This window comes from Ictidomys tridecemlineatus, chromosome 4 (genome assembly GCF_052094955.1).
Source record: "Ictidomys tridecemlineatus isolate mIctTri1 chromosome 4, mIctTri1.hap1, whole genome shotgun sequence".
NCBI classification, from domain to species: domain Eukaryota; kingdom Metazoa; phylum Chordata; class Mammalia; order Rodentia; family Sciuridae; genus Ictidomys; species Ictidomys tridecemlineatus.
In genome coordinates this window covers 210,015,717-210,030,430 of record NC_135480.1, presented here as the reverse complement: position 1 = coordinate 210,030,430, position 14,714 = coordinate 210,015,717, and the positions used below count along the sequence as shown (strand labels likewise).

General features: G+C 48.9%; 1 protein-coding gene across 5 annotated transcripts; it reads left to right on the top strand.

The window, feature by feature from the left end:
* Positions 1 to 692: 692 nt before the first annotated feature.
* Positions 693 to 14,479, top strand: Dph7 (diphthamide biosynthesis 7). Of its 5 annotated transcripts, none has more exons than XM_021734302.3 (9): positions 693 to 929; positions 1,371 to 1,504; positions 1,874 to 1,961; positions 3,457 to 3,551; positions 3,888 to 4,060; positions 6,540 to 6,609; positions 6,714 to 6,779; positions 6,991 to 7,163; positions 13,309 to 13,731. In XM_021734302.3, exons 1-9 carry the CDS (start codon positions 780 to 782, stop codon positions 13,383 to 13,385), a joined length of 1,026 nt encoding a protein of 341 aa, XP_021589977.1. In that variant the 5' UTR covers positions 693 to 779; the 3' UTR covers positions 13,386 to 13,731. The 5 variants fall into 5 exon arrangements, with proteins under 5 accessions (XP_021589977.1, XP_077904955.1, XP_005336919.1 ...); XM_078048829.1 differs by lacking the exon at positions 13,309 to 13,731 and adding an exon at positions 13,862 to 14,055 and having other exon boundaries at positions 694 to 929; XM_005336862.5 differs by lacking the exon at positions 13,309 to 13,731 and adding an exon at positions 13,738 to 14,479 and having other exon boundaries at positions 695 to 929.
* Positions 14,480 to 14,714: the final 235 nt, after the last annotated feature.

Here is a 14,714-nt window from a genome sequence, read left to right as displayed (position 1 = left end):
TGTGTCTGCCTGGAGCTCCCATAACAGACTACTGTGAACCAAATGGACTAAAACAACAGGTTATTGTTTCAGGGTTCTGGAATCCAGAAGTTGAATAAGTAGCTGCCAGCACCACACTCCTTCAAGGGTGCTAGGGAAAGATGTGTTTCACTTGCCTCTCCTAGCACCAGTAGTCTCCTGGTCTGGTAGATGCCTAGTTCCAATGACAGTCTTCAAATGACACCCTCCACACACACCGGGGGAGGGTGTCCTGGCCTGGTCTTCCTCTGCAATGCGTGTCCACGTTTTCTTTTCCATAGACAACTGTTATACTGCATCAGGGCCCACCCTAAGGACCTCATTTTAACTTGATCTTTGTAAAGATCCTATTTCCAAAGGCCACATTCCGAGCCTCATGTGTGTCTGGGCAGGATTCTTACAACCCAATGTCCCTGACTTGCCTTCCTGAGTCTTTGGGTTCAGGGATTTTCTTGAGCAGCTTCAGCAGCTACTCAGCCTCCCACTAAGGGTCACATTACTCTCCTTACCAAACTGCTGCCTCCCTCCGCTGTTCAGCGCCAGGCTACCCCTCCCGCCCGCCGAGGGGCGGCATCGCCCAGCTCAACGTGAGGCGCGCCTTGCACCGGGTTCTCGCCGCGGTCCGCCTGCCTACAGGGGGCGCAGCACCCCGGTGGCTTCAGGCGGCCGGAAGTACTGCCCCGGAAGGAGTTGGCAGAGGCTGCGCTTGAGCGAGTGTGCTTGCGTCCTCGCCTCATGTGTCTCGCATCTTTCGGGGCTAGATGGCGGGCCGCTGTGCGCGGGTGCTGCAGGCCGTGGACACCGAGTTCACCGCGGACAGCGTGGAGTGGTGCCCGCTGGAGGGCTGCCGACACTTACTAGCCTGTGGCACCTACCAGCTGCGCAGGCCGGATGCCGCGTCCGGGTCCAAGGTGTGCGGGGCGGGAGGCGGCCACTAGCCTCCAGAAAACCACTCAGATTCGTGAGTGGCACAGCCCAGGCACACTGTTGGAATCTGCAGTAAAGATAAGAGTACCTGTTAGGATGATGCCTGCCCTCTGGAAGGGATCTCTGAGAACGGAACTGGCTGCTGAGAAGTGAGGGCGGACCAGGTCAGGACTCCCAGCGCAGTTAACCTAGCCATGCTGGGTCCTGTTGGTCCATATAGGCCCATGCTGGGTGGGGAGAGTTCACCTACTTATTGATCACATGCCAGAAGAGACACTTGACCCACTCAGGAAATTAAGGACTCTGCTTCCAGGCAGAGGGCCGCTTTGCCAGTCTTGGTCTACCTTTCGTAGTGGATCCGGTTTCCCAAATCTTGTGTTCTTGACATCTGTTGGGGGTAATCAGAGAATGTGCATATTTTGTAGGGTGGACTGGAGATTGAGGAGCCTCACGTCCGTTTAGGTCGTCTCTACCTGTACAGTTTCAATGAGGACAACTCTACTTCCTCTCTGGCTGAGGTCCAAAGAAGAGATACTGCTGCAATCCTGGACATGAAATGGTATGACTTTGATAGCAACCCCACCTGATCTGGAATTGGTCCTGAGCCTCTGCTCACCTAATCATGGAGTCCCATGCTTTGGCATCTTCATCAGGTAGCTGCTTCTGTGTCGTTCCACCTGCCAATGGGCATGTGGCAGGCACTTTTCTTGGGCTATCTCCCTATCAGTTTCCCATTCCCAGAGTCAGAATCAGCCTAGTAAGCAATGAGAATTGTGATTTTATGAGCTGGGAAACTTTTTGTATGGGAGCAGGATTATAAGCTCTAGCTTGGTTAGAGATTTGAAATTTAAATAATAAATTACTGGAAAGCACAATGTCCCTCTCTTCTGGTGTGTGTCCTGTGTTCTCATGTGTGAGTTCTCTCCAGGTGCCACATCCCAGTGGCCGGCTCAGCGCTCTTGGGCTTGGCAGATGCCAGTGGATCTATACAGTTGCTCCGCCTGGGGGTATCTGAGGTCAGTGACAGGCCAGGCTTTGTGGGGGGAGGAGACTGGAGGGGGTTGGGAGGGGGCTGTGCCTGTGCAGATGCTTTCCTAGAATGGTTCCTTTAATGCTGGACTGTGTCATCAGTGTTGTAAGAAGCCATGGGGTCACTTTTAAATTGGACAGGGGTCTGGTGAGAGGAGGTTATTACCTTAGTGGCTCAGCAGAAGGGCTGAAGTGACAGGTTGTTCACACACAGTAGATCTGAGGGTTCTGTAAGGAAAGCTGGGTAAGCATGCCTTGGGTTGATACTGGGACTAAGAATAATGGTGACTTTCCCAGGTAAAAACATTTGGGAGAGTGTGTGAGCCCCACATGAGGTTTTCTAAGTGGTTTACGGTGATCCAGTGCCGTGGTTTGCAAAATGATTTAATGATTGTTGTAGGAAGAGGGAGACGGTAGATGTCATGTGGAATGACACCAACAGTCCACAGCCTACACTCTCTGCCTATGGGAGGAAGGAACATACCCCCATGCAGGTGCTGCAGTGGGACCAGAGCAGAAGCCCAGCTGGCGTTGATTTGTGATAACTCAGGGCCTTGTTTCTGACCTGCTCAGCAGGAGCTGGTCCTAGAAATGAGGGGAAGAATGTCTGAGGAAGACTGGGCCCAGGGACCATGTTCCAGGCGGGAGCACATACACCCAAGACAGGACTGTAGTGCAGTAGCCTGCTAAGGGCTTCCTGAAGGGGCTGTTTAGATACTCGCACTCACACAGCCACACATGATGGCACGTTCCTACAGTCCCAGGTACATGGGAACCTGAGGTGGGAAGATTGCTTGCATTCAGGGATTTAAGAACAGTTTGTATAACCTAGCAAGGGCCTTTCTCAAAAAAAGAAACTCACATAAATCTTAGACAAGAGAACTAACATTTTTAATTAAATTTGGTATTGGGAATTGAACCGAGGTGCACTTAAACACTGAGTCACATCTCCAGACCTTTTTAATTTTCATTTAGAGACAGGGTCTCACTAAGTTGCTTAGGGCCTTGCTAAGATGCTGAGGCTGGCTTTGAACTTGTGATTTTCCTGCCTCAGCCTCCTGAGTTGCTGGGATGGCAGGTGTGTGCCACTATATCTAGTGAGAAGTAGCATTTTAATGGCTGTTATGTCTTCTGAAATGAAAAGCAGAGGAAAGCTCTTATTGTCCCTGCCTCTTGGGACAGAGTTGCCAGGACCTTAGGAGGCCTGGGATGGTGCAGAGTATGTGTCAGGCATGGTTCTTGAGCGTGGAGACAGCAGATGTGCTTGAGTGTCCAGGTGGCTAAGAGACCATGCCCCGGGTCAAGAGTGTGGAGACATCTCGAGGTGTGAGCTCCAGCATCCTCAGTCCCTTCCTGTGCCTGGCTCGTAGCAGGTGTTCCAGTCTTGTGTAACTGTGTACCAGTAGCTGATGGCTGTGTTTCCATGGGAGGGCGCAAGGGAGCATGTTTGCCTGGACAGGGGAGTTCCTTTCTTTCCAGTAGAAGAGCAGCAGCCTGTTGCAGCCAGTGTCCAGTGTCATCCTGGAGGAGCAGTGCCTGGCCTTGTCCCTGGATTGGTCCACTGGGAAATCCGGAAGGTAAGTGCCAGGAAGTCCTCAAGTCATTCCTCTGATAATTGAATTTCCTATTTTCAGGCCAGAGAGAGTTTTGAGCCTTGATTCCCTGTATTTGGGAACATCACTACCAATCCTAATTTTAAAAAAAATCATTCCATCTTGGATAAATGGCAATAAAGTTTTCCTCAGAGAATGCAACACTGGTTTCTGTGATTACCCAATGGCAGATACCCAAGCAAGCCTTGAGGTGTGTCCATATGCCAGAGCTTTGGAGAACCTCACCTGGGACTTGGTTGTGAACCAGAAGAGGGTGGAGAGTGTGCTCATTGGGCTTCTCCATCGGTTCTACATGTTTAGGGCCAGTGACCAGCCCTTGAAAATCATCAGCAGCAACTCCAAGGGGCAGCTGCATTTCCTGAAGGTGAATGAATCGGGGCCTGGGCTACAGCATGTCGCCTCCTGGCAGGCCCATCACTTTGAGGCCTGGATCGCTGCTTTCAATTACTGGCAGACAGAAGTGGTATATTCAGGTCAGTGTTTCTGCACAGGGTCTTGACCCACTTGCCTCTGACAGGAGACTTGGGAGGGAGGGAGGGAGGGTATGAGGCTTGGCCCAGGGCCAAAGTGCTGGGTGTGCTGGACTCCTGAGGGCATTGTGTGGAGAGTGTCTTCTGGGACAGCAGCTGGCACTGGTGCCACTTCCTGTTCCTTAGCAGGCTTCGGGCATCACAAGTCTTGGGTGGAGCAGGTACCTGTGGAGCTGTCCTGCCTCCATGGCACTCAGTACCAAATCCTCTCTGAGTCCCGTTTCTTGCTTGATATCTGTTGACTTTGTCGTGTTGGGTTTCAGGTCTCTCCTTTCTGGGTATAGCTCACCTTCCAAAAGAAAAGGAAATATGAGAGGAATAGGGTGACTTCTTTGTCTTTTTGAGTGATTTGTACTTTGGGATGCTGATGTGGGAAAGACAAATTGATAGAACTCGGCATTTGGGTAGCTTCTCCCAAGGGGTAATTCGAGGGAGCGTGGAAGAGTTGGGCTCTGAAGAACAGAACAAAGTACACAAGAAAAGACCTGTTCTGGTTTCTGAGCTCCACCTGGCTGGTAGCAGTGGCTGCAGTCCTGGTGCAGTGCAGTGCAGTGCAGTGCAGGGCAGTTCTTTTAGGCTGTCAGAAACTGCACAGCCTCCTCCACTAACTCTCTGGCCCAGGTCTTTACTGGTCCGTAGCTCTCAGCCTAGTGCTCCCAGCCTCGCTGGGCAGTCTCCCTGCACATTTGCCATGCCTCACCCTCTGCTGTGCACCTCTCCGGTGTCTCTGGGATAGCCCTCCTTTCTGCTTTGCTCCTCTTCTTCCGCACAGAAGGGTTGGTTTCATCTGGCATGTCTGGATCCTTTTCTCACTCTCTGTCTTTGCTTTCCTTGCCTCAATTACTGTTTTCTCAGAAGCAACCACATTTTTATTGCTTTTTATTCTGAGCTCAATCCATTTTTCTTGCTGGCAGGCAAGATGTTTCTGCTACCTAGAACTGAGCTCATTACATCCGACCTCTCCTCCCTAGCATCTGTTGAGGGGGATGGTCTTTGGGTTCTGATCTGAAACCAGTAAGCCATTACCAACTCCTGTGCTCCTCACCTCCCGAGAGTCCCAGTCCTAACTAGTTTTATCTTTCTTATTTTTGGTTGCAGATGGATACAATATCTTTATTTTATTTATTTTTATGTGGTGCTGAGGGTCCAACCCAGGGCCTCACACATGCCATGCAAGCAAGTGTGCTACCACTGAGCCACAACTCCAGCTGTGATTTTATCTTTTGAGCATCCCTTGGAATTGGCCACCTTTTGCTCTTTTCCTGGCAGAACTGTGCAGGCTGTGGTCTCATCTAGCTGTCTGCAGCAGAGCACAAGTGATGGCCTAACATCCATTCTGTCCCTTCCTAGGTCAAAATCATAAAAAACATAAAGACCTTATCACATCTTACAAATCGTCCCCTTTGCAGTTCCCATTTCTTTTAGGATAAAATCCAAAATACTTAATCAAAACACTTAACCCAAAATACTTAATCTAATCAGTTTTCCCAAGACCTTGTGTTATCTGGCTGGTGCTTATCTCTCTTCTCTATTCTGAATGAGGTATCTGTGTGCTTCATCATCTCTCCTGAAATGTTCCATTTTCTCTCTGGGTCTTGATGTTTCATCACAGTGTTTCTTCCAGAGATTGCTTCCACTTTTCTGGCATGCTCAGCTTAAAGTCTTTGAAGAAGCCCGTGTAGGACACCCAGCCTCACCAACCAGGTCAGGCCTGGTCCTGCACTGCTGTTGTCATGGTACCCTTTGCTCATCCCACTTAGGATGATATGCTTCGCGTTCAGTTTTCCTGAGGGAGAGTCCTTATCTGTGTTATATGTATCATATCCTTGAACAGTTCTGAGACCAAAATTCTTTTTTTTTTAGTTCTCTCCATCTTGGATTAGTTCCTCTGCCTTGGGGCTTAGCTAATTCAGAGCAGGGGGTGTGGGAGGGGACAATGACCTAATAGTTCAGGACTAATTCAATCATTCAACCAATATACTTTTTTATGTTTATTTTTTAGTTATAGATGACACAATATTTTTATTTTTATGTGGTGCTGAGGATTAAACCCAGTGCTTCACGCATGTTAGGTGAGTGCTCTACCTCTGAGCCACAACCCCAACCCCATCATTCAACCAATATTTACTGAGCACTTAAGATGTGCGAGGCTCTGTACTGGATGATAGGGTCATCAGTGAACAAAACAGACCGAAGTCCCTGCTTTCACTGTGCTTCTGTTGAGTGGGAAAGATGGAAGATACAAAGTACGATGTATAATAAATGAGGAAATTGCACAGCACATCAGAGGCAGCAGTGCTTCTGCCTCAGTGGTAGCCTGAAACCATGCAGGACAGTCACCAAGGCTTCACAGATTCCTCCCTGAGAAGTGGCCATCCCCATCACCAGGTCCTCTGCTGATATGTTGCTTTTGTCCACACAGGGGGGGATGATGGCCTTCTCAAAGGCTGGGACACCAGGATGCCTGCTGTGTCCATCCTCACCAGCAATAGGTAATTGGCCAGGGGGCAACTCACATGCATTCCCTCCCCAACCATTGCCCATAGGCCTTCCTTGCCCCCACCATCCCTTGCTCAGGAGCACTCTTTCCCTGCAGACACTCCATGGGTGTGTGTAGCATCCAGAGCAGTCCCCATCGGGAGCACATCCTGGCCACAGGAAGGTGAGTGCAAGTGAGGTCATGGGGGCCTTGCATTTCCCACCTTTCCACCTGGGTATTGTGGCGCGCAGTCTGCCCACCCTCAAGCCACAGTGCAAGGTTGGGTCAGGGGCCTTTGTCCTCCAGGGATGAGTGGGGTGGGTCTCCTGGGAGGTGTTCCCTGCTGCTGCCCTCTTCCCTTGGAGAAGTGAGGTCACTGGTTGCCTGGTTCTAGCTATGATGAGCACGTGTTGCTGTGGGACACACGGAGCATGAAGCAGCCGTGGGCAGATGTGCCTGTGCAGGGTGGCGTGTGGAGGCTCAAGTGGCACCCGTTCCACCACCACCTGCTCCTGGTGGCCTGCATGCACAGTGGCTTCAGGATCCTGAGTTGCCAGAAGACCACAGGTGAGTGGGAACCTGCCAGTCTCCTCCCCAACCTCTGCATGATCCCAGACTACACCAGCTCTTACTGCTGCCCCTCACTGCCTGTGCAGGACTGCAGGTTCAGCACCTGGTTCCTCTGACCCCACCAGGACCGTGCCCAGGAGGTTTACTGTCTGACACCCTCACGTCTATATGGCACACCTCCTCCGTTTTTCCTTCTGGTGAACAGCTTGACCCTGTTATCTCAGTCCCATATGTGCTGAAAACTCTTTCCCTTTCTCACAACACCTCTGCCTGGCCTCTTTGTTCTTGTGCCCTTCTCAAGCCGCAGGGCCCCTTTCCCCTCCTCACTCAGCTGTGACCTCCCCTACCTCCCCTCCCTGCCTAAAAGCAGGGGCTTCTGCCCCAGAAGGAGCAGGCAGACCATCCTGGCTTATGCCACTTGGTCATCGTCCCTAGGGTGCTACCCTGTACCCCTGCCTCCTCCATTTACTCCCAGGCAGGCTCGTAGCCTGCATAGCCATACTCAAGACCTGGCTCTGTAGCTTGCCCTTCTCCCCCGCAGCTCCTCTTCCTGTCTCTCCTCACTGTTTCTGTTGTGCCCTGAGGCTTAAGGTCATCTTAGTGATGGGGGCACCCACAGTGCCACTTGTCCTCCTGAGCCTGTTCTTGCCCATCTGTACATTTTGGTTTGTTGAACCTTTCCTTATACTGCTCTGCAGGTACTTCCTCATTTCCCTGATTCTTTTTTTTTTTTTTTTTTAATACCAGGGATTGAACTCAGGGGGCACTCAAACACTGACTCACGTCCCCAGCCCTGTTTTGTATTTTATTTAGAAACAGTGTCTCACTGAGTTGCTTAGGGCATCGCTTTTGCCTCAGCTTCCCAAGCCCCTGGGATTATGGGAGTATGCCACCGTGCCTGTTCTCCCTGATTCCTTTTGACCATTAAGTCGTTTCAGTAGCCTGTTAAACATTTCTGTGAGGTGTACCTATTTTCTTACTGAAGAAAGCATTGTGGATTTTCTTTTAATTTATGGGTTGTCCTGGGGAGTGGTCAGTGTACTTCAGCAGAGTGTGTCGCCTATTTCTGTCGATTTTTGCTTCATGTGTTTTGGGGCTTTGTTTATATGTTATGATTGTGTGTGTCTCACTAGGGATTAAACTTGGCTTCACGCTAGCAAAGCACTGTACCACTGAGCCACATCCCCATCCCTAGCTCTTTTTTTTTGAGACAGGGTCTCGCTGAATTGCTGGGGCTGACTTTGAACTTGCAATACTCCTGCCTTAGCTTCCCAAGTTTCTAGGATTATAGGTGTGTGCCACCGCGTGTGGTCTGAGGCTTTGTTTTAGGTTATGTATGTTTATAATTCTCGTATCTTCCTCATGTGCTGACTCTTCTAGCATTACAGTGTCCTATATGTCTGGTAACTTTTTTGGTACTAGGGCTTGAACCCAGAGGTACTTTATCACTTGAGTCCAGATCTTTTTGAAACTTAATTTAATTTATTATTATTTGATATTATTTTATTTTTTGGTTCTGGGGATTGAACCAAGAGTTCCTTAACCACTGAGCCACATCTGTAGCTCTTTTTTTTTTTTTTTTAAAGAGAGAGTGAGAGACAGAGGGGGACAGAGAGAGAGAGAGAATTTTAACATTTATTCATTTTTTCTTAGTTCTTGGCGGACACAACATCTTTGTTGGTATGTGGTGCTGCTGAGGATCGAACCCGGGCCGCACGCATGCTAGGCGAGCGCGCTACCGCTTGAGCCACATCCCCAGCCCCTGTAGCTCTTTTTTATGTTTTTAATTTGAGATAGGGCTTTTCTAAGTTGCTGAGGCTGGTCTTGAATCTGTAATCCTCTTGCCTCAGTCTCCCACTGGGATGACAGGTGTGTGCTACCACACCCAGTTTTTATTTTGAGACAGGGCCTTAGTAAGTTGCTCAGGCTTGCCTTGAATTTGTGATCCTTTTGCCTCAGCATCCCAAGCTGCTGGGATTAGAGGTTAAAGGATGTTTTCTTTATCTTCATTTTATTATTTTTCTTTCAAGTGCATAAACACATTAGCAATGTTCTAGAAGTTAAAACTAGACAAAAAGTATGCTCCAGAGAGTCTCTTTTCCTCTTCTTTCCCTTTTCCTTTTTCTATTCACTTCTTATAGGTAAGCAGTGTTATTAGTTTATGGTTATAATTGTGTCTTTTTGCAAAAATAAGCATTTTTTTTTCTTATTTTTCCACTCTTATAATGTGGAACATAGCATTTTATGTATGCTTTTGTGTGTGTTGAGGGTGGTCCTGGGATTGAACCAAGGGCCTCACACATGCTAGGGAGGTACTCTACCACAGAGCTGCAACTCCAGCACTTTTTGTTTTATTTGAAGATAGGATCTCACTGTTGCCCAGGCTGACCTGCTTGTGATCTTCCTGCCTGAGGCTCCTGAGTAGCTGGGATCACAGGCGAGGCCAATGCACCCTCCTACACCACCTTTGTTCTTTACTTACTTCTTTTAAAAATGTCATCAAGCAGGGGGCTGGGGCTTTGGCTCACTGCTTATTTCTCGTGACCTGCTGGCTCTGCTCTTCTCTGTTGTTGGCATGTGTGAGGCACCACATAAAAATAAAATAAAGGTATTTTGTCCATCTATAAGTAAAAATATATAAAAGAATAAAAGATAGGTGCATTGGCAGTGTCTATCTAGTCCCAGCACTCAGGAGGCTGAGACCAGCCTGGGGGCCTGGGGGTGTGGCTCAGTGATAGAGGCCTGCCTTGTGTTTGAGGCCCAGGCTCCATCCCACTCAGCAGAACACACTTTAGGTCTTGGTGCCCTCCACGTGGCCCCTGGTGCACTGCACATGGCCTTCCAGCTCTGAGTGGGCTTAGGTTGCTCCAGCACCTCACAGGGCACTCATCTTCTAGTGCACCTCCTCTTGCTCAAGCTGTTTCATGGGAGAAGGGTTTTAGGGTTGCCCCCAGAGGGAGATGGCAGAGTCAGAGGTTGGATACAAGCTGGGTTTTACCAAGCACTGCCATCTTGCAGACAGCCAACTTTGGGACCTTTATCATCTGACGGTGAGAAATGTCATCTCAGTAGTTCAAAATTTCATGTCTCCAATTGCAAGTGAAATTGTACATTTTTCTTATGTTGAAGGACTGGTTTTGTAATTTTGGTCCTTGAATAATCTTTGTATGTGTTTTGTTTCCTTTTTCCTCTGGTTTCTAATCTTTTTTACCTCTCAGTTTTAGAGTTTTTCTTTTTCTTTCTTTTTTTTTTCAACCTACTGAGGATTTTAGCTCTAACTGTGGAATGGGTTAGAAATTTGTCTCTGTTCTTGATTTTGCCATTGAGGTATTTTTTCTCCATGTAAAAGATTTTTTTTTAAACAAAATCTAATCATATTTAACAATTTTGGGAGTTTGCTTTTCTTTTTCTTTTTTTTTGGGGGGAGGAAGGTGCCAGGGATTGAACCTAGGGGTGCTTAACCACTGAGTACATCCCAGCCCTTTTTAATTTTGAGACAAGGTGTCTCCTAAATTGCTTAGGGCCTCACTGAGTTGCTGAGGCTGGCCTTACACTTGAGGTCTTCCAGGTTCAGCATGTCCTGGATCGGGTCTCAGCCACCATCAGGGCTCAGCCCAGTCTTTGGCTCCCTGCCGAGGGCTCTGCCTCACTTCACTGGAGGTGTGTTTCTTCCAGGTGGCATGGAGCTGGCCTTGCTGTGAGTACAGTGTGGTGCTTGTCTGCATGGGTGGCTGGCTGTGCACACTGGCAGCTAGGCTGCTCTGATACCCACTCTTCACCTCTCAAGTCGCTGCCACTTTGGGTGTCATTGGCATACTCACTGCTTGTTTCTCTGTGACCTGCTGGCTCTGCTCCTCTCTGTTGTTCTAAGTGTTTAGGGGAGTTGTGCTCTTGTGGTGCTGTCTTCATGCTGATATTCTAATGAGCTCTGAATGCCTCTGGATCCTTTTCCAAACAGGCTGGCCACGTTACGCGTTACACGAGTTGGTCCTCCTTCCTGCCACCCACAAAACAGCACTGAGTTTATTCTGCCTCCCACTGCTCTTCCCATTTTTAGTGGCTTTTTTCCCCTATTCAACACACTTTTACATCATCATATAAAGATGCATATTTCTTGCAGTGCTGGGGATCCCAGGACCTGGCACGTGTGCGCTAGTGTTTTTCCTTCTTTGCTTCACCTACTTTTTCTCCATCTCAGTTCATGGTGGAGGACTCTCAGTGCCTGCCCTGATAAGGGCTGGCAGCTTGTGGTCTTTGTGGGCAGAGTTAGTTTGGGTAGCCTTTTCAGAAAGGCTTGGGGTGGTGCTCCTGGAAGGCTCTTTGCTTCTTTGTGTAGCCTTGATTCTTGAAGGGAAGACTGCTGGTAAGATTTTGACTCACTTTCTTTGCTTGAATCTTTTGAAAATATATATTCCTGCATTGCTTGGCTTGCTGCTTTAGGAGTCTGATGGCTGCTGTAAGTAGTTTGCTTTTTCCTGATTGGAGGGGAAAAAAAGCAGTTTTTTAAAAAACTGCTTTTAATAAAAATTTTAAATGGTATAACATAAAATATGCCACTTTAACTTTTTTTTTTTTTTTCCTCCTAACCGTCCTGGGGATGGGACCTAGAGCCTCCTGTGCATACTGGGCCAGCGCTTTCCTGCTGAGCCCCCACTGCAGCCCAGCCATTTTAAATGAACATTGCATAGCCATGGCCACTGCTCATCTTGTGACTCCCACCAGCTGCTCTCTGCTTGTCTGATTGCCTGCTGTAGGTACTTGACTCAGTGGGGTCAGAAGGATCAGGCCTTTCATAAACTCTTTCACTTGGCTTCTGAACTTTTCTGGATTCATCCTTTGCATCAGGAGCCAGAACTTCTTAAAGGCTGTTCACACATTTGTCTGCTGACATGTGGGTGGTTTCTACCTTGCCACTGTATTCAGTTTTTTTCTTAATCCTTCAAGCTGAATGATTTCACTAGGGGTCTGTCTCAGACTTCAGTATTCCAGGTTGATTTTGTCATTACGTTGTTGGCTGTTCTGGGAGATGTTTGTGGTTCACAGTTTTGAATGTTAACTGTTTCATTATTTCCTGCCTGGTGGAGCCCCCTTTTCTGGACATGAATGCTTAGTGAATTTAAATTGCAGAGCACTCTCACCACACTGGTCCCTCCCCTGCACTGTTCTTGGTGGCACTTGCCCCTAAAAGGTGTCTCTGTCCATTCCTTTACTAGCTCTCTGAGGGCACAGCTTATTCTGAATCTGTAGAAGGTGATTTTGCCAGGAACTGGTGCTATGTTTGCTGGATGAGGGCTGTTGGGGTGGGGGTCCTTACTGCCCAGGGGAGGGGAGGTCTCTGGGACAGCCTCCTGGGAGTGTTCTCCCCAAGGTCAGCCCATATCATTGCCCAAGGGCCCTGCCACTGTGTTTGCTCTCTGGAGCCACCTCTGCCCTGTGAAGGCCCTGGGCTGTAGTGCCGTCCTGGCCTTCCTTCAGTGTTCATTATGCTTCTGGAGCACATCACTGTGCACTATAACTCCCTGTACATCAAAGGTAGTGGCAATGGCACTTTCTGAGTTGTGACTTAACATCTAAGCTGACTAGAAGCCTGAGTGATGGCTGGCAGTTTTCCCAGTGGGCACCTTAGCTCCATTCTTCAGGTTCTTACAGCTGCTCTTATTGGTGTGGCCTTCTCCTGGGCTGTGGACCTGTTCCCATTTGGCCACACTTCCTTCCTTTCTCTAGAGGTAATCCTCTTCCATGCCACCATGGCTGTGCACTGTGGGAACACTGTTGGCCTCTTCCCAGCCCTGCCCCACCCTCCAAGCTGCCCTAGGAACAGCTTGGAAGGAAATCATAAATAAACTTCATATGGACCTTCCTAGGGAATGCACAGTCTGCTTGCTGTGGAGCTTTGGCCGTAAGTTACCACTAGCATAGTGCGGCCAGGGCCCTTCACTTGCAGTTCCTTGCACATGCCATGGCCTTTCTGGCCTCTGTACCCAGCACACAGTCCCCTTTGCCTTGTCTCTTCCCATTTGGTTGGCTCATTTTTCCTTTAACCTTTGCTTTTCATTACCCCCCCCCCCCAAACACCCCGTGTTGGGGATCCAACCCAGGGGTGTTACCACTGAGCTACACCCCCAATTCTTTTTATTTTCAGACAGGGTGTTGGCTAAGTTGCCCAGGCTGTCTTCAAACTTGGAATCCTCCTGCCTTGCTAGGATTACAGGCATATGACACTGCACCTGGCTCCCTCCCTTTTCAATTTTGAAGGTTTTGCTAGTTGCTTAGGCTAGCCTCACACTTGTGATCCTGCCTCATCCCCCCGGGGTGTGCACCACCACACCCACCTGCTTTAAGCCTTCAGTGGGGCAACCCCCAGAGCAGCTTTTGTTGGACTCTCCAGTTAGGAGAAGGCACCTACGCATGTGGTTCTGTAGCCCTGGCTGTTCCTCTCTGAGGTTCATCCTGATGGTTTCTCTACAGACACGCTGACTGCTCTGAAACTTCCCTTTGAGGGTAGATGGGGCTGTCAGTAGGGACGATCAGCTCCAAGTAACACTGTGGTTCCTGTTCTGTCTTGCTCCAGAGAAGCAGGAAGTGGTGGTCATGGCATCCCACACGCTGCCCAACTCACTGGTATATGGGGCCGACTGGTCCTGGCTCCTCGCCCGTTCCCTGCAGCCTATTCCCTCCTCCTCCTTTCCTCTCAGCGAAGTGGGAGCCAGACTGGCAGACTGGGCCTACGGCCTAAAGCTTGTAAATACATCACCAGCAACCTCCCTTCAAGCTATGGTAGACGACGACGACGGGGAGGGCCATGCCAGATCCCAGCCAAAGGCTTCTCTACTGGACAGGAAGAGTGGCAGCCAGAACTATGACTACAGCTCCTACCCAGAAGGGATGAACTTGGATTCCAGCCTCCTGGCCACCTGCTCCTTTTATGACCATGTTCTTCACCTCTGGAAGTGGGAGGCCAGCTGAGCATGAGGTCACTAAGACCCTTCCCAGCTACACCAGGAGCGACTTCAGGAGTTACAGTCCTTCCTGCTGGGCCACTGCATGATGTCTGGCAGTGATTGGGGTTTTCCATCTCCAAAACTCATAGTTTCTCTGGTAGTTTGAGCTCAGCCCTTCATATGTGTTTAAGCATTTGTATTGATTAAATGAATCTGTTTTTGGGGAAAAGTTACTTTATCACATCAAAAGTAATTATATGGGCTGGGGTTGTGGCTCAGCAGCAGAGCACTTGCCTAGCATGTGCGAGGCTCTGGGTTTGATCCTCAGCATCACATAATAAACAAATAAAAAAATAAAGGTATTATGTTCAACTACAACTAAAAAATATTTTTTTAAAAAAAGTAATTATATTCCAGGCATGGTGGTACATGCCTGTAATCCCAGTAGTTTGGGAGGCTGAGGCAGGAGGATTGGGAGTTCAAAGCCAGGCTCAGCAACTTAGCAACTCAGTGAGAACCTGTCTCTAAATAAAATGGTAAAAAGGGCTGAGAATATGGCTCAGTGGTTAAGCACCTCAGGTTCAATCCTCAGTTATCAAAAAAAAAA